The following is a 19,338-nucleotide window of genomic DNA, read 5'->3' as shown; positions in this document are numbered from 1 at the left end:
GGGAAAAGTTAAACTTGGTTGTTTAAACACCGTGTTTCTGTGGAACAGGGTCTTCCACAAGCTGGTATTCATCTGCTAAAATAAAATGACATATTTTTCCGAAGATATGGGCAAAATTAAGCTAAGAGATTAAAATTTTTCCCTTGAAAGGTTTTCTGCCATGACTTTTTTAAACCTTTGACGTCCCTTAGAATCTTAGTACAGTGTGGACTCTAAGGTAGCATTCCTGTATATTTCGTTAGCAGATATCATCAAATAAGGGAGATTTCTTACTTCCTTAATGAGAAGAGTCAAAAAGGAAAGTTTTGGGCTAACTTTAGGGTGAATTTTTAAAAATAACCTTATGAATATATTTTAAAATAACAAAAATATATGTTTAGAAAAAGTGCTTTCCTCCCATTCTTCCATTGTATAAAATAATTGTATTCAAATATTTTTTCTTTACATTGTCTTCAAAACCATATCACATATTTTAGTAATAAGTTTTTAAGGGAATATTAAATACCCATCTCAATTGTTTGAGAATACAGCACTTTCCAAAACATTGGAAATCTTGTCCCAAGTAACAAAATCTCATGTAATAGTTGGAAAATTTAAATTTTTTTCCTCATTTCTTCTGTGATTGGTATTTCCCTAGTGAAACAATTTACTGAATTAATTTGTAAAATAATTTTGAAAAGATGTGCTCACAAGGATGTCTGTCACCTGGTGTTTTAAAGCCATACCAGACCCCAGGAGTAACTGAAACTATTTAAAATTTTACTCTTGATTATCATTAAGATAAAGAATGATGTCAAGAAACATTACTAGTATGTAGATGAGTTCCATGATGTCACTTTTAGATAAACATTTCCTGAATAAATTTAACATAGTTATGACTTAGAATAACAATCATAGTCTTAATGTAAAGAAACAGAAAAATAGCCTATAAATAATATTTTTAATAACCAAGAATTGAAACTTTTTTATTTTTAAGAATTCAGATATGATTGACATGACTATAATAAATAATACTGTTATATAGTTTGTAACTTACTGACATATCATGAATAATTGTACCTCAGTTTGTCATTTTTCTTAATTAGCAAGGCAATCACTCAGATCTCTACCACTAGAGAGGTGGCAGCTTTGCGGATAAAACCCGGGGCTGGGGCAGCCCCAGAATCTCAGAGTCATACCAGAGTTCTCAGGCAAATCCATGAACTAAACAAGAGGGTTCTTGATTTCTTTGGGAGTTCCGCGCACAGGAACCTTCTTGGTAGGTAAAGCGTGTGAACTGTCTGTCAAGTTTTCCCTGATCTTAGAGAGTCTCAGTCTAAAGATGACACCCCGTATCACCCTTGGGGAATCACAGTTGCCCAGGAGTTGACTGCCAGCACCAGAAAACCCTCACAACTGGCTAAAATCATTTGTGCTTCCATTGAAAAAAATAGAATTGGCTTTTAGTTTTTAAAACGTGCTGTTTTCCATTGAGAACGTAAGAATGTTATAAATCTTCTCTAGCTGTTAATGAGTTTCTTGGGGAAAAACTTTTATTTTTCATTAAATGTACTTAGTCATGAAATACATACTTGCATATCTACCAGCATATGTTCATAACAAAAAAGGAACTTTTTAATATTTCATAGCTGTAGGAAGCAGTGTGAAGTGATGGGGAAGCCCCAGACTGGGATCAGGTGAGCAAATTATTGTCTTTGGGTTCTGCCCTTTCCTTAGTCCTCAGGTTCCTTAGCTGTGGAATAGGAAGCCAGGTTAATAGAATTGAAGAGTATATTCCCCCAAAGCTCTTTCAAATTCCAAAAAAAAAAAATCTGAGCTTTTATTATCTTAATGAGTAGAAATATAGGTTAAATACTCTTTTACAAAGGTATTGCTCCTTAGGCAGGAGAGGTCTCCCTGCCTCCCCAAGTAGTCGTGGTAATTACAGCTTTCTACCCTTGAAGTCATGGTGCTCTGAATTGGTAAAGAGTCAAATTTAGTACATGGTTATAAAAGTCCTTTCATTGCAGGGTTAAGTAATGGTGGGAAATGTGACCTCCACTGTTTAGTGGGAGATCTCTTTAATATACAGAGGCATTGTTCTATCCTGACATAATGATGAAAGCGTTCATTATATCCGGCACTTGCTTCTAATCTGTATGGAATCAGTTGTTTGATAATGTAAGCCGACCCTGATTGCAATTCCACGGGGGGAAGGAGGTGGCAGTGGTGGCTGTAAGGACCCTAATTACAGCCTTTCTTTCGGATTTTCCACACGGACTTTCTTTTTATCAGTGCTGGTGGAGTGTGAGTCATCGAATTCCTTCAGGGTTTACTGATGGGTAATCACGGATGAGCTACTTCCTTTCGCAGTTTTGTGATTACCTATCAATATAATTTGATCCAGGTGCCTTTTCTTCTTTGTAATCATATTATTGGACTGAAAATGTCTTTTGTGCTCTGAGTATTGATCCAGGGATTTGCTTGTAGGCCATTATTACCTAAGTTTAGAATTACTTGCTAGACTTCCAGATTTCCTTTGGTAGTTAAAAATGAAAATTTTTATATTTGTGAGCATTTAACGCTTAGGGGAATATAATAATTCTGCTTTGATGACCCGATGATACAAGTACAATTTTGAAATTATGTTCTTCCTTAGCCCCTGTTCACATACAAATCTTTTCACTGTAGTACGAGGAGAGATGAGGGTCCCTGAAGAGGCTCTAAAGGTAAGAAGTTTTGCCTTATTTCTTTCGGAACCCTACCATTTGCTGGGGTTGATTTCACCCGTGGATGTTTCACTTAAATATTTTATAGCATGAGAAGTTTACCATTCAGCTCCAGTTGTCCCAGAAATCTTCAGAAGCAGAGTTGTCAAAATCTGCGTGTGCCAAAAGCGTGGATTCAAAGGTAGCAGATGCTGCAGCCGAAGTACAGCACAAAGCCCCAGAGGCGCTGAAGGCGGAGGAGAAAGCCGCAGGTGTGGTAACCTCATGGGAAATGTCTTCATGCTCGATTGTGAGGGAGTGGCAGGTTTTGTTCTCAGAAACTCGGCCATGTACGAACAGCTATACTAATGAAAATGACGATTTCAGAGTGGGTTTTAATGTAGCCAGTGTTTCACTGCAAAGCACTATAAAACACATTGTATGGCATTTGTATGTGTGTTTAATATTTCAATATTTTTTAAAGTTTTCTCTTTTTTTAAAGATTTTATTTATTTATTTTTAGAGAGGGGAAGGGAAGAAGAAAGAAAGGGAGAGAAAGAAACGCCAATGTGTGGTTGCCTCTTGCACAGCCCCCACTGGGGACTTGGCCTGAAACCCAGGCATGTACCCTGTCTGGGAATTGAACTGGTGACCACAGGCCCACTGGGCTTAATCCACTGAGCCACACCAGCCAGGGCTGATGTTTCAATATTTAAGGGACCTAAATGTAGCTTTCCTTATAGCATTTTTACTAATTCATGTTTGTTTGCTTTTTCTTTTGAATTATAATCATTGAAATGAATTAGTAGGAAATATCCACTGGTGCTACGTCATCATAATTATCCTATTTATCATGTTCCAGAAACTGTAAGAAATGCTTTATAGAAATAATTCCATTCATACAAAAACAATTTTTAAACTGATAGATGTTACCAAATTTGTTCAAATGTAAATCTATTAATCCTATTAGTAGCTAGTTTAAATTTAGTTCCTCTGTAATTCCTTATAGCTTTAAACATCTTTTTAAATGCACACTCATACCAAAATTTAGTTTAATCTTTATACTTAGATTTAATGAGTCACTTCTATATACCAAAGAACTGACTACTCTGCCGTAAAAAGTTACTGGGCTATAGCAGTTTCATCACTTTGATACTAGCAAGTGCAAAATTTCATTTATGTAGTCATGTCCAACATTGAATAAGATCGTACACAAATACTGAGTTTTTTAAGTACTTCTCAGCTATCTAGACTGTCCTTTGTTTTTCATTTAATAAATCAAGTAGGCAGTTCTAACATTCTGCAAAAGCATGTATTTTTTCTGTTCCATATGCCTTAGACAGATTTTTCCTGCCTCTTTCCAGATACTTCTGCCATGCCCCGTGGCACTCCATTGTATGGGCAGCCTGCGTGGTGGGGGGATGGTGAGGTGGATGAAAAAAGAGCTTTCAAGTCAAATGGCAAACCAGAAGAAAAAAATCATGAAGCTGGAACATCAGGTAAAAAAATCTAAGATTATGAGATTTGGGGATATTTGGGGAAGAATTTATTATGAAGCTAAAAATCTGTGTACCCTTAAAAGAGATATGTACTACTATTTAATTTGATTTTTAAAAAATGGTTGATGAATGTTTTAATGGCATTGACATTTTAATTTAAATGCACTTATTCTGATTGATTCTCACATAAATTATTAATCCCAGTATCTTTGGAAATCATTTAAAAATATTTTTTTCCTCTTATTTATGAGATTGTTAAAACAGGAAAGATAATAATGTAATTAGACATTGTAAGTGTTTTAAAATAATTATTAAAAATGTTTCAATTGGACCAAAATAGGAGCTAGAAACTAATTTGGTATGTTTTCATTACATTCACAAAGATATAATTGTATTTTGATTTTATTTTTTAATAGCTTATTTTTTATTGTACTTTTTCTATTATCATTTATCCCCCTTATACCCTCTCGCACCTCCACTCACCCCCTCCCCACTGTAATCACCACACGGGTGTCCGTGTCTATGTCCATGAGTCCTTTTTCTTTTTTGCTCGGTCCCTGCACCTCCTAAACCCACACCCCCGAGAGCTGTCAGCCTGCTCCCCATCTATGAGTGTGTCTTTATGTTGCTTATTAGTTCAGTTTGTTCATTAGAGTCTACATATGAGTGTAATCATATGGTATTTATTTTTCTCTGACTGGCTTATTTCACTTAGCATAATGTTCTCTGCTGTTGCAAAAGGTAACATTTTTTTTTTCTTTTTTATGGCCAAGAACTATTGCATTGTGTAAATGTACCATAGTTCTTTTATCTACTCATCTACTAATGGATGGGTATAGTAGTTGCTATAGTAATGAGCTACGTGTCCATAAACCAGCAAAGCAAGATTTTCAGGAAGTAAATGGCAGTACAAGCTGTCAGTCACAGAGGACTTAGCAAAGACACAAACACAGAAGGCCGGAGCAGGCCGAGTCTGCGGTAACAGCAGATAAGAACCCAGAACAGGCCCCAGGGAGCGGTGTGGGAAACCCACTCCGACTCTGGGTCAAGGATAGATTCCGTCAGAACAACCCTCAGTGTCCTACCTTTGGCCCTAGTTCTACAAGAGGAATAAGACCTTTTCATTTAGCTGGAGAATGAGACCACTGGTTCTTTAAATGTGCTCTGATTTTTCCGTGACACGACTCAGAAAGCTGGTTTTATCAACTTGGTTGTACGGTGCCCTAAACTGAAATTAATCAACTTTGCAAATAAATTCCCTTCGCAGCTTCCTCATTTCTAAGCTGAGCACAGTTTTCCTCACTCGCAAGCTCAGAAAGGTACTACTATTAAGGAGCATACCCTCAGGAGCAAATAACAGAAATGCTTCCTAAGACCAGACAGGAAAGGCATTTACTGACTTGCATAATTGAATCTGTTCAGCAGTGGTGAATGCAACGTCTCAACGGTGACATCAGCTAGCTAGTCTCTCTCTCAGCCCTTCTGTCCACCATGGCTGCACACTGGGGAGTGTCCCCTCATGGACATAGGCTGCCTGCCAGCAGGTATCGGGATTCTGTGCTACTTAGATCACACCCAGCAGAAAATAGCAAAGGTTGCTTCCAGAAGACCCCCAGCAGCTGGAAGAACTTTCCCAAAAGTTTCCAGCACCTCTCTCGTCCCATGGACTCTCACAGGCCCAGGAGTAGGTCACCTGCTTATTTCTGAACCGGCCCGTGGTAAAGGTTATGAGACTATCCTTCGGCTGGTCTGGGCCCCTAGGAAGCTGAATGTGGGGTTAGTTTCGCCCAAAGGCACGTGAGGTGTGTCAGGGAGGGATAGACCCCCGGGGATGCTGGAGTTCAGGAGGAGCAAGGCACAGGAAGTGGGTACTGGGAGGCAATCGGGAATGTCTGCTTCATTTGGAATCTTCGTATCTTCCCTTCCCTCACCTAATACTTTACCTACCTCTGTTGCCTTTTCCCCGCACCAGTTCCTAACTGAACATCCTACTTCCAGTTTCACCCTCCTGTAGTTCATTTTGCATAATGTATTTTAGCTGTCATTTTCATTAAAAAACAAAACAAAACAAACTACAGTGGCTGCCTTTTGCTTGCCAGATATACTTTCCTGAGAGATCCTTATGTCCCACTACCAATTCTTTTTTAGTACTGTCCACCAATGCCTTCCCCCCTAAATTACACTATAATTCCTGCCTACTTTTCTCCCACAGATATATATATATATATATATATATATATATATATATATATATATGCACATATATCAGGCTGATCGAGTAATCTAAATAATATATCTGGATATATGTGTCGCTAATATGTAACAGTGTGATTCAGTATTTTGTGTGTCTGCCTTCCTATCTAAACTGAAATTCCTTATTTCACAGACACATATTGTCACTGTGTCCTCGAGCCACCTAGTAGAGAGAAGGGGGGAAATGTACTGGTTATTAGATGGGTAGTTGAAAAGGACGCAGGGAGTCTGACTTGCCAAATTCTGAAAATAATTGTGGTACTGATTTTTATCTCGGCATTAAAAATCCACTCCTCCCCCGTCACACACAAAACAACTTTCGAATGAAGTGTATGTGTGACTCTTGTCCTGGGGACAGAACTGGGATCGATTAACAATCCCTAACACTTCAGTGGTCCTTGCTTATCCAGACACCCTTCTAAGTCCTTTCCATATGTTCAGTCATTTGATTCTCAAAGCAGTACCTAAAGGGAGTGTTATTTCCCTCATTTTATAGATAAGGAGACTGAGGTGCAGTGATGTGAATTTACTCACCCAGCAAGCAAGTAGTGTACCTGGGATTTGAACCCGGGCAGCTTGACTCCAGAGTCCAGCTCTTAACCCCAGGCAGTTCACCTTTCAGCAGCCATTACACATGCTTGTACACACACACACACACACACACACACTCCAAAAAAGACACACTTCACAGAGAACAAAGATTTAAACAAATACTCCAAAAATAAATTGGCTTGAAAACTTGATTATATCTCAGCATAATAAAGTCCATTTGAAACTGTGAAGCATCCAGTTTGTGAATGAAACTAAAGTCTTAAATGATCATTAGCTTGTCTGGCCTCTCATTGAGTATCATTTCTGCCAGAAGACAGAAACGGTCTCCTAATCTTGGGATTATTTTTGAGTAAGAAGGAATTAAGTGATTCACATCCTGTGTTAAATAGCTTAAAGCTGGCTGTCAGATTCAGCTGATTAAGAGCATTATGAGTCTTGCTTGCTTTCTTAGATGAGACTATCCGATCGTGGTATTAAGGATATTGTTTCAGATTTATCATGTGTAGTTTTTTTTCAAATATAGGGTGAGGGAAACAGTTTTCTGACCTGAAATAATTTATTATGCCAGCCATTAACAGTGGAATCAATTTGAAAATACATACTAAATGTTCATTTCACTTCATCCTTCTGAAATTAAGGTGTTTTCATAAAAAAGAAATCTTTCCAGTTGTGAAATACAGACAATTCATTATTTGTTCTCTAAGCATACTCTTTTGGTAAAACAGAAAGGCATTTACTTCTTGGTTACAAATTTTTAGAATGTAAAATCTCAGTACTAAATCACGACAGGTGAACAGTCCAGAAAAGACAATCGGGTATCTGCTACCTGGCTATTTTTGATGTTCCTCTTTGAGGGTCCCCATGCATCCAGAATCTCTACAGACTTAACCAAATAGCAAAAAAAAAAAAAAAAAAAACCCTGGAAGCAAATGTGTGTGTCAGAGCAATCAATTTCTCCTGAAATCCTGTGAATATCTTGAGTTCTGTTGAGAAAAATTAGTCCTCATTTTAGCTACTCGTATGCTCTTCCACCTGCTAACTGGGTTGAAACATTTATTTGGGTCACAATGGAAGGCCTTCAGTGGTGAATACATTTCGAAAAGGTGTACAAAAAACGCTGAGATTTTTGTCTCTATTACATTGATTTTTAGTCTCATGAAACTAAACTTGAAAATTTACAGGTTGTAACTCCTTTTAAGCAAAAGTGGTTTACCAGTCTTTGTTATTTTAGGTACTTGTATATAGTAGGTTGGATGGATGTCTCATGTAGAATAAGCCTTCATACTTAGACTCTGTGACATCCTGAATTAGTGTAATATTTTACTTAATTAGTACAGAAGAAGGAAAGGGATATTTGTTTCTGTATTATATGTAGTACAAGTTTCCCTGAAAGGTCACACAATCAAAAACTACTTTGAGAAGTAAAATATATTAATAAAATACCTTAAGAAGTTAAGGATATTTTCACCGATTGCTCTGGTTTAGGTAAACATAATTAATTCTAACATAATTAGTTATTAAAAGCTTTAAATATCTATAATTTAATAATAGTATTGGTATAAATACAATATTAGTATAAAATATTAGCATAAATAAAGTATTAGTATACTTAGTTTAATTTAGCATAAACAAGATAGATTTTGAAAGGAATGAATGTTAGAGTCATAAATTCCAGTGTGTTCTGCCCTTGTGCTGAGAGAGGAGAGCTGTTTTATTTCTCTCTGTATTTAGAAGACCCCTAATAATTTTCCTAGTAGGCCTACATTTCCTAAGTGTAGTAGGCCCACACTTAACCCGTTTTTCTTATCTTCAGAGAAATAATTCCTTTCCATAATGAGTTTTCCAGGTGACTGAACTTAACGTTTATAACCAACAATTTTTTTTACAAAGTTGAACCATTTTCTGTATTTCTATTAAATGAATTACCCATATCACTGCCTTTTCAAGCAGAGAAGGCTGAATGTAATTAAAATTGTTGCTTTACGGCTCGGAATCATTACAGATGTTGAGTGATGAGGACTGAACTGGGATACGTTACAGGGATGTCCTCGGAAGAGTCTGAAGGGCTGTACGCACCCTCGTGCGGGCAGTGGTTCCAGGCTGGTGTGTCTGCGGGCCATGCCTCCGCTCTTGGGCGCTGGAGACTTCTCCCTACAACTTGACCCTCACTCCTGCCTAGTGTGTCTGACCTCGATCCTCTCTTCTCCACCCCTCCACGTTTGCCACAGGTCGTCTGAGTAAGAAGTAAAAAGACTCTCAAGAGGGACTTCCTTTTTAGTAAAGTTCACAAATAGGAAAGAGTAGGCGTTGTCATATCTCTCTTGTTTTTTTCAGAGTTAAATTTGGGGTTTTAGTTTTTGGTTTCTCTGATTCTCAGCTGTGTTAGGGATCTGGGGGAGGGCAGGAGAGAATCATTTAGTTGTGTGCCCACTGGTGCCAGGCTTTGCTCTGGGTAACTTAACATTATCTCATTTTATACTCACCTCACTAAGTATTCACAGCAATCTTATGGCCAGGTATTACTGTTTCCAAGAATTAAAGGCTGGTGGAGACAGGACGTATCTGATTTGAAGCTTGTCCCTCCTTTCACTAAACCAGGCTGCCTGGCTACAGCCATGAGAGCTAACACGCTGCCGTCCCCCTCTCCTGTGCTACTCGCAGTGAGATAGCCGGTTCTGGATAAAGCAGGTGTTAATGTGTACAAGCCCCGAGGTTCCTAGCGCTTGGAGAAGAGGCGATTTTGAAGCAGGACTACCTTAAAAACAGTGGTGGGCGCTCGTTGATCTCTGCTGTAATGATGTGAAAACTTGTCGAACGCCCGTTAGTATTAAGTGGGAGCTTTCCATTCACGAAGGAGGAGAATGTTTCTTTGAATGCTGAGTGGCAAGCGGATGATAAATTCTATGTCCCTGGATGAGCTTTTCTGGTTTTTGCTAAGTAATTCCTCCACATCATTAACGTAGGGGTATCCAGGTGGTGCAGGTAGAACGCTGCCTCCCCTTGTCCCTGGCATTTTCTGTTATCTGAAGGATGAGCGAAGCAGTGAATGAACGAGTGAATGCATGAGTGTATATGCTGGCGGTACGGTTTATAAACCAGCTGAGCTGTATGGAATTGACCGAGTACAGCACACTGTACATAGTAAATCAGTCACTGTATGAAAAAGTGAAAAGTAACACCTATTAATGAGTTTATTACTATAGGGGGAGTGGTTAATGCATTTTACTCTTCCGGAAATTTTAAGTGACGGGCCTGCAGAGTGAACACTGAAATCCAAGTGCACATTTTATTATTAAGATAAAGATCCATTAACTTTCTAATAAAGAAAATTTTAAAATGTGACTCTAAATTATTAAGATTCTTGTGTAACCTCTCAAATAGCATGTAAAATACTTGCCCTGATAAGGTAGAGTTTTTCTCGATATAATTTTTGTTCATTTTCAGTGGTGACAAAACTAAGTCAATTTTGAAAAGGATCGTTTTTACATTGAAAATTGTTTCTGTTAGATATTTTCATCTTCTGTGTAGATTTTGTTTTTGTTTTTATTTTTTTTTTGAAATGAAGCCTGATGTCTTCTCCACCCCACCCCACCCGCACATTTGATCACAGCATGTTGCTCTCCCGCTTTGCCGTGACCTGAGAGCAAACAGCGTTGCAATAGCTTCGCATCCAGAGCACCACCAAGAAGTCGGTTACAGCCCCTGAGGAATCCCATCAAGATTTAACATGCACAAAGATGTTTCAAAAAGACGATACTTCACTTAATTAGAAAATGATTGGCGACAACTTGGCATCCTTATATTGCCCTTTCTTCCTAACAAATGACGTGCAAGTGGTTTTGACAGGAATTTATTTTTAAAAGGAATGCTCTTTGAGCTTTCAGGAAATAGTTTGCACTTGAACTCACTCTTTACCATCCTGATAATAGGCGTGGTCATTTGCTTCCTGAAACTCAGGGCAGTTTAATCTTGTATGTATGTATGTATATATTTGCACTTGTGCTTCTAATAACACGTACTTAAACCATTTCAGTTAGCATTTTCATTTCTATACCTTTACATGTTTTATGTATAAGTGTGTTTCTTTTTCTACCTTTATATTCGTTCCTGGGGCAACAGCAGAATAATGATAGTGTTCCAGAGTTGTTTGCTTCTTCCGCCCACTCTTGTTGATCTGAGATTTACAGCTCAGCTTTTTCCAAGGATTTTTGACACTTGTGTATATTCTGTTGTATAGAAATGCATGCATTTTCTTCTGTGATTAATGGCTGGCATCTGAATTTCTATTTTTATCTTATTTTTTTCCACACCGCTGCTTGGATTGCAATGCTGCAAACAAACCACATGTTTTGTCTTAAACATTCTTTGATTCTTTATAAAATGTATCTTCTTGCAAGAGTCACACGTCAGTATGTTATTTGGTCATTCTGAAAGTAATGGTTCTGAATGTAATGGTGAAGGCTGGTAAGCGGAACCATTACTTCCGGCACATCGCTTACATACCGACTTCACATCTGTTTTTTCGCGTGAACACGTGTTCTCCTTGGGAGCTCTGCCTGTGTTCACAGATGTTTCGGCTCATTCTCCTTACTTGATAAGGACATTCATATTTTTTTCTGTCACTTGAGATACATAATCTATACATTGCACATGCATCTTCATCTACATTTGATTTCAATTCTTTTGCACCTCGACGATTTCTAGATCTGAGTTGGCAGAAGCATTGCCCTAGCCATTCCAGAGCCATCTCTTAACTGCTTTCTGTCCTTCACCACTGCTGCTGCTTATGTAGCATCTCCTGTTGGTCACCGAGTGCCATGTTTACAGCCGACATGATTTCCTCTTCGCGACATTTGTCACTGTTTTCCATCCAGACTGTGATCTGACTTCTGGTCCTCTTGAAATACAAGTGGCCGTTACTGTACTCCCTCAAATGCTAGAAGCTCCCAAGTATTTTGAATTTTCTCTTATTTTTCTCATTAGGGTGCAGTTTAGATGCCAAGCAAGTTGAGGAACAGTCTGCAGCGGCAAATGAAGAAGTACTCTTTCCTTTCTGTAGGGAACCAAGTTACTTTGAAATCCCTACAAAAGAATTTCAGCAACCATCACAATTAACCGAAAGCACCATTCACGAAATCCCAACAAAAGACACAACGAGTTCCCACACGACAGGTGCAGGGCATGCTTCCTTTACCATTGAATTTGATGACAGTACCCCAGGGAAGGTAACTATTAGAGACCATGTGACAAAATTTACTTCTGAGCAGCGCCACAAGTCCAAGAAGTCTTCACCTGGAACTCAAGACCTGCCGGGGATTCAGACCGGAATGATGGCACCGGAAAACAAAGTGGCGGACTGGCTCGCCCAGAACAACCCTCCGCAGATGGTGTGGGAGAGGACAGAAGAGGATTCCAAGAGTATTAAAAGTGACGTTCCAGTTTACTTGAAAAGGTTGAAAGGTAAAGTGAATTGATCATTTCAGAACTTCCTATGTTATGATAAAGGAAATTCAGTCTTCACAGTTGCCAAACTACTATTGCATAAATAATTATGTGGCAGAGAACTGCTTTTTTGAAGGTCTATGTTTTCTTTTAAAGCTCCAAGGCGCGCCACACTGCCCACGTCTAACTTACTCATTCAAAACAGTCAGCCTTCGTGTTCTTGCCAAAACCAGATTGGTTTTGTAAGTGTAGATTTATGCCACTAAATATGTCTCTTTTTCCTGTGGAAATCACAGTTTTATCCAGTTCACCAGTAGGGTGCCCTAGAAGACAATTCTCATCATTTTCTTGACTTAAGGGAAAGATATTCAATGCTATTCTTCTCGATTGTGATTCTTCCAGTAAACTGTCACTATCTAAATTTTCAAAATTTTAAGCCATTTGATAATAGGTCAAAAGGTCTTTGATAATATAGCCACATTGCTGACAGGGTGTTTCAAACTGTTCTCAGTGGTTACTCATGAAACAAGAAATTTTGGTGTAGAGGTAACTTACTGGGAATTAATTGAATAATTTTATTTCAATAGTCAATCAGACCCGTATGAAAATCATAGTTGAAATATTTATTTGTGAAATAGTTTTTTTATATGCTTTACTAGTATAACACATAGCCGAAAATTGCAAAATCTTTGTATCTGAACATCGAGGTATTAGCTAATCAATTTTTTTCCATTGGTTTCGCTAATTAAATTTACTTTAGAATTTTTGAATACAGTTTTGTGTTACTCTATATTTTATTTAACAAGCTATCTATAAGGGAAATGATTGAGTGTTAACCTGGTTATTCTGTTACTGTAGAAGGAGTTAATGAGCATGTAGAACAGTGCTCACTGCAGCCAGAAGTATGTATTACTTACCTTGTATTCCTGACACTTCACCTGAGACTTAACTACATGATAGGTACTCAGTGATTAGAATAAACAATCAATGACAAGACTGACTCTTGCATAATTCATACTTTATGCCCTGGGAATCTGATCAAGTAATGAAGAAGTACCTATTTCTGATTTGCTTTGAAGCTATTTCAGGATAGTGAGATGGTGAGATTTTACCTGAATCTTTGTTGAGGCCTCTTCCTACATTTGATTATAATCATAAGCAGTTACCTGGCATATATGCTTTGACATGTGATTGTTTTCTTTTCCTTCTACTAAATAGCATTAAATACAGAGTTGAGACCTACATATGTATGTGTAGGTTAAAGCTTACAGACAGAAGCTACCCATTGGTAAACCAACCAGTTTTATGAGTTGGATAAATAATACTGATGTTTTAGTATAATACTCAAAGTAGCGTAAACCTTGAAAATTTAGAAGTAATATTGTCTTTTTAAAACCACTCTTAATAAATGTATAAAAAGTGAGCTACAAGATCCTTTTTAAAAGCTACCATTTAAAAATATCCTTTCTTGTAACTGTTTTTCAGTCATTACACTATTTTCTGTATTCACTGTTATTTTTGAAGCCATCATCTTGTGCCATTCTCTGTTCGTGAACAATCCTGATTCCAGGTAGAGGCATTAACACCCACATTCTCACTCCATCTATACTTCACTGGTCATACAGGGCCCGGCAGAAGTAAGGCCTGCTCGAATGCAGTTGGTAGGGTACAGGAATGTCTCGCACAAGATTGACAGCAATTTGAGCATTTCTCTGAAAATGTTATATGGTATGCTTGAATGTGATACTGTTATGTTACAGAATCACGTGCTTACGATTTTGTAATAAAAATTTTTGTAACAAAAAAGGGGCATTATTTGTGCCGGACCCTGTATATTTGAAAGCCTTATCAGAAATTGTGCAATCAAATCACTAGCGTTGCTCCGAGGTGATTTAGAGTAGACATATGTTTTATGTTGCCATTGCTTGGAACCCTTCTTTCGCATATGCCTTCATACCATTTTATTAGCCACCTAAAAAATGTCTTTGTGAATATAACTCAGTTTGGTCCAAAATATACCCATTATATTACTCCAGATATATTTACAAATGACATTTGATGTTTTCCCAGAAACTTGAAAGCAGGCTAGCTGAGACAAGACAAAAAACTTTGCGCCTGCAAGAGTAAAGGGCACGTGCTTTGGGACAGTGAGGAAAACAACGTTCATAAAGACTGATTACTTTTAACCCTTCAGGGAGTTACAGCTTATTTTGGCCACAGCTACTGATGTAGTACAGTTAACCTACCCCCCAAAATACTTAAACAACTGTAGCCTATTTAGGCACAATTGAGCACAGATGAAACAGAAAGAAGCTTGGTGAGGTGGGCCTCACAGGGATTTTTTTGTTGCATGAAAACAGAAATTGCAGTTCTGATCAGATGTCTCACCTTGTGTGACATTGAGAAATGCAAGCAGAAATAATACATTTTCCAAAGAGGAAAATGGCTTCTCTATAAATTAAAATACAATTTTTAAACTATAACTTAGAGGAAAGATACTGAAAGTGCCTGACACCAAGTGCCAAATTTTATACATTGTTGCGAAAACTAAATTCTGTAAAAATGGTGTTTCCGTGTTATGTGTGTGTAATAAGGGTTGTTTGTGCTTCTTATGTAGGAAATATTGGAGTTTAGTTATATCCAGCTCTTACAAACTGGATTTCTTTTCAATATATCCCACACAACAATGAAATAAGTTGTAAAAGATCATGTTTTTAATGAATTTGGTATTTGAACTAGTGGTTTTGTTTGGTTTTGCATTCCCTGTGGTATCCCTAATTCTTGGCTTCATTACTTGAGGCAAGGAGTCTGTTAAGTAAACAAATGGTTTTTTTTCTTTTCAGATTGCATTTTTGAATAGTTGCTAATTTAAAGACAGTTTCAGATTGGTTGTCGTAGCTGTGGTTTATAATAGTACTCACCACTGCTGTGCTGAGAGAGCTCCCTAAACCCCTCAGTTTGGTCCTAACTCCCTTTGTGCCCCTTGGCCATTTTCCAACACTTCGCCCTCTTTGTTGTGTGTGCTTTGCCTTTCTCTCTTCTGAGGCTTCTCAGCTAGTCCTCTTGCGATAAGTCATTGGCACCAGTTGGTAACCTCTCAACTTACAGGACAAGCCCATGAACATTAAAACTCAGCCATTTCCTAGGACATGTGTGTGTTGTCCCTCCCTGCCTCCAAGTCTTTCATTCTGATGGTTATCTCCGAGGCCACATTATTTAGCAAGTATTCAAATTTAAGCCTGTAGCCCAGGAGCATGTAACAATCAGATTTGGTCCGGGAAGCTCTGGAATGCACCTGGTTGACGACATCCGTTTGTAGCTTCCCCCGAGGAAGCCGGCCTCCAAGCCCTCTTTACGCTTCGGTCTTTAAACATGCAGAGAGTGGCTCTTAGATGTTCCAGTGATTTTATGCTGCAATAATATAATAATTCTTTAACTATTCTAATATTCTTATTATTTATGTAATCAGAATTCCCTATCAGGGGAAAAGCAGGTAATTTTCATAAAGTTTTACTTTTTTTTTTAATATTTTATTTATTTATTTTTTAGAGAGGGAAGGGAGGGAGATAGAGAGAGAGAGAAATATCAATGTGCGGTTGCTGGGGGTTATGGCCTGCAACCCAGGAATGTGCCCTGGCTGGGAATCGAACCTGGGACACTTTGGTTCCCAGCCCGCGCTCAATCCACTGAGCCATGCCAGCCAGGGCTGGTTTTACTTTTAATTCCTAATACAACTATGAATGGTGGCAAAAACCTCTGTGAGAAAGCTGATGTTTCAAAATTCAAATATATTCTAAGTTGACCCTGTTTGCTTTATGGTGAAGACAAGTAGATTTTTCTATGGTTATACCTAACACCATGCCATTTGCCCAGTAGCTGCTTAGGTTTATATAGGATTTTATAGACAGGCATTTTAGCATGCCTTCTTTAACTCTTCAAGGCCACCAGAGTTCAGAGCTCAAGGGCAAATATTCCAAAGTTCTCATAGCTAGGAAGACATTTGTAAACAGTTGTATACTAATTGGCAGAAGCTATAAAGATGCTATACTTATGGATGTAGTGCGTATCATCAAAAGTAAGATGGGTCGCATATTTATGGCATTTGTATTCTCTTTTCATGTGTGATGATGAGCATTTCGGTGGGATCACCCTTTTCCCATCTCTTCCTCTGTGATGCTAGACACATTTTTGGTTGCTTAAATAATACAGTATAAGTTTTGAAAGTAGGATTAATGTTTATTAATGTACATACAGACTATCATGAATGATAGAGCATTGCTTATCTTTTAAGGCATTGATACATCACTATAAAGTTAAAATGTGGAGAAAGAAAGACAGTCCTATTCAGTCCTTCATACAGGAGCTCGTTGTTGGGCGGTACAATCTGAATGTAAGCGTTGCAGTGGAGGGAAGTTCGCAGAGCCTGTTGCTGAAGAGGACATATGACTTTGGGTTGAAAAGGGGATGGGGCAGAACAAATGACACGTTTGTGTATGCTTCTCATTTTCTACGTGGGAGTTTTTCCTTCTCTATGATGCGGTTTCCTTTTCGTGTCCAGGAAATAAGCACGACGACGGAACACAGAGCGACTCCGAAAATGCCGGGGCTCACCGGCGCTGCAGCAAGCGCGCGACTCTGGAGGAACACTTCCGGCGCCACCACTCGGAGCAGAAAAAGCTGCCGAAGGGCCAGGCTCCCGACAAGCATCAAGACCAAGCTGTTGTAAGTCAAACTGCTTTTATGGTTGCGTTCTTTGATGAAGACAATCCCAGAAAAAGAAGGTCACATTCCTTTTCTCAGAGTGCGGGAATCCTATGTGAGGACACTACTTACTCAACACCACACACAAAACTTGAAAAACCCAAATCTCCAGCAGCAGACGCCAAAGTGGTTTCTTTGTCTTTACAGACTAGCTCTGCGCATCACAGAGGGGGGCATGGTGTCCCACATGGGAAATTGTTAAAACAGAAATCAGAGGAGCCAGCGGTGTCAATCCCCTTCCTACAAACTGCATTGTTAAGAAGTTCAGGGAGTCTCGGGCACAGACCGAGCCAGGAGATGGATAAAATGTTAAAAAATCAAGCCACTTCTGCTACTTCTGAAAAGGATAATGATGATGACCAAAGTGACAAGGGTACTTATACCATTGAGTTAGAGAATCCCAACAGTGAGGAAGTGGAAGCAAGAAAGATGATTGACAAGGTAAATAACTGGAAATCGGGTATGGCGTTAGTTTTCGTGGGGTGTGTTTGACGTTGGACATTGCTGGCGAGTCAGCATGAGACGCTCTCACGCAGTCAGCGGTGCTGGAACTCTGGGGCTCGTTAGGGAACTGCGAGACTGATGTACTGAAGCCAGCGGCCCCTCTGACGTGATTCCGCTTACCTTCTGAACACAGGTGAAGTCCTGTACATTCACACTGTCAGGACCTGTTAACGCTGTGTAAATCTAAGATACGATTTTAAAATAGTATTCTTTGTTTGGCCGCTCTCACTTTGCATTTATTTGAAACTAAAAAGCAAACCAAACCAAAACAAAACAAAACCCAGATTGCTGTGACCGTTAATATTGATATAAACATCAGTGCTAGCTGATGATAGTTAATCACAGGATTCCTGCCTACTATTGCATGTTGGAAGCAGATGAAAATGCATATGTTTTAACCCATTTTGTTTAGTCAGTTTGCCCTTGATACTCTGAGTTTAGCGAGTGTCTGCGCAGGCATGAATACCATTTACATTTCAGATCTGTTCTGTTATTGGTTAATATGTGTAATGATTGTTCTATGGGTGAAAACGTAGTTTTTCTCAGTTTTGCTCGTGGTAATGGAAAGTTGACTCTACGGTCAGCTGCTTATTTTACTCCAGGAAAAATAGCATCCTAAGTCTGGCTAAACCTTTGTCTCTTAAATTCCTGTTACTGGGTGTTTGAACAACATTAGCATCATTTGAGAGCTTGTTAGAAATACAGACTCCCAGGCCCATCCTACACACACTGAATCAGAATCTGTGATTCGCATGCACATTAACATGAGGGGCACTGATTTAAATGATGTGTTTACAGAGTGGGCTGTCAGAGGGTAGACAGGTAACACTTTGGGACACGTGCAAACTATCAGCACTTAGGTTTTCTATTATTTCATTGTTTATATTTCCATTTTGGAGTGTGTTCTATAGTTACATGGAAGCAGGTATATAATTTCTAAACATGCAGTTACTGAGCACGTGCTCCACAGTTTTTACTGTTGAGATGTGCAGCCCCAAACTTTGGGGACCCATTAGTCTAGAAAATAGGGGTTATGTGAGCAATTTTATGATAGTTGTTAATGAGAGAGGTACGGCAAGTAAGAAACAGACTAACCAAGTGGGTTTTATGATTACATTATATTAAAGGAAGTCTAAGGGCACAGTGGTAGCATGGAAAATGACTCTTGTGGATTTAGAATTATTTTGATCCTTGGGAATTGATCATGACATTTTTCCCCAATTATTTTAAAATTCCTAAGTTTTCCTCTATGGAAAGCAAGTATATTCCTATTTAAAATACTGTCAAATAGAACATAGAAGAATGGGTTTTGAAAAAAAGAGAATGGTAAGAAGTTTAAAATTCAGGTTAATATTTTGTGCCTGTGATTGGTTTATGGATATAATATTTATAGTGATCAGTATTTTCTCTATTAAAAGATACTTCAGCAAGGGATTCTACTGCAGCACTTTAGAACATGAACACATACAGATGGACGGATCTGGGCGGGATTAAATACAAGCTCTGGGTGGTACCAGATGTACGCCCTTGAGTAAACGAACCTCTTTCAGCCTCTGTTTCTTTTTGCTCCAAAATGGAAGAACTTTCTCTAGGTTATAAAAAGAATTTAATAAAATATATATAATGCTTTTCACCATGCC

The 19,338-nt window shown here is 38.5% G+C and overlaps 1 protein-coding gene across 12 annotated transcripts in view; it reads left to right on the top strand.

Annotated features, from left to right (window-relative positions):
* CEP170 (centrosomal protein 170) overlaps positions 1-19,338 on the top strand; it is a 99,870-nt gene that overhangs the window by 38,613 nt on the left and 41,919 nt on the right. For 8 of the 12 annotated variants that reach the window (XM_028531102.2, XM_036016145.1, XM_036016147.1 and 5 more), the window contains 6 exons: positions 2,650-2,708; positions 2,797-2,959; positions 4,052-4,186; positions 11,975-12,451; positions 16,992-17,155; positions 17,342-17,635. In XM_028531102.2, the coding sequence (XP_028386903.1) occupies positions 2,650-2,708; positions 2,797-2,959; positions 4,052-4,186; positions 11,975-12,451; positions 16,992-17,155; positions 17,342-17,635 (1,292 nt within the window). The remainder of the gene's footprint in view (positions 1-2,649; positions 2,709-2,796; positions 2,960-4,051; positions 4,187-11,974; positions 12,452-16,991; positions 17,156-17,341; positions 17,636-19,338) is intronic. The other 4 variants (XM_036016150.1, XM_036016151.1, XM_036016149.1 and 1 more) reach the window with 1 other exon arrangement.

Source organism: Phyllostomus discolor, chromosome 15 (genome assembly GCF_004126475.2).
Source record: "Phyllostomus discolor isolate MPI-MPIP mPhyDis1 chromosome 15, mPhyDis1.pri.v3, whole genome shotgun sequence".
NCBI classification, from domain to species: domain Eukaryota; kingdom Metazoa; phylum Chordata; class Mammalia; order Chiroptera; family Phyllostomidae; genus Phyllostomus; species Phyllostomus discolor.
The sequence above is the reverse complement of the archived record's forward strand: the minus strand, read 5'-3'. Positions and strand labels throughout refer to the sequence as shown.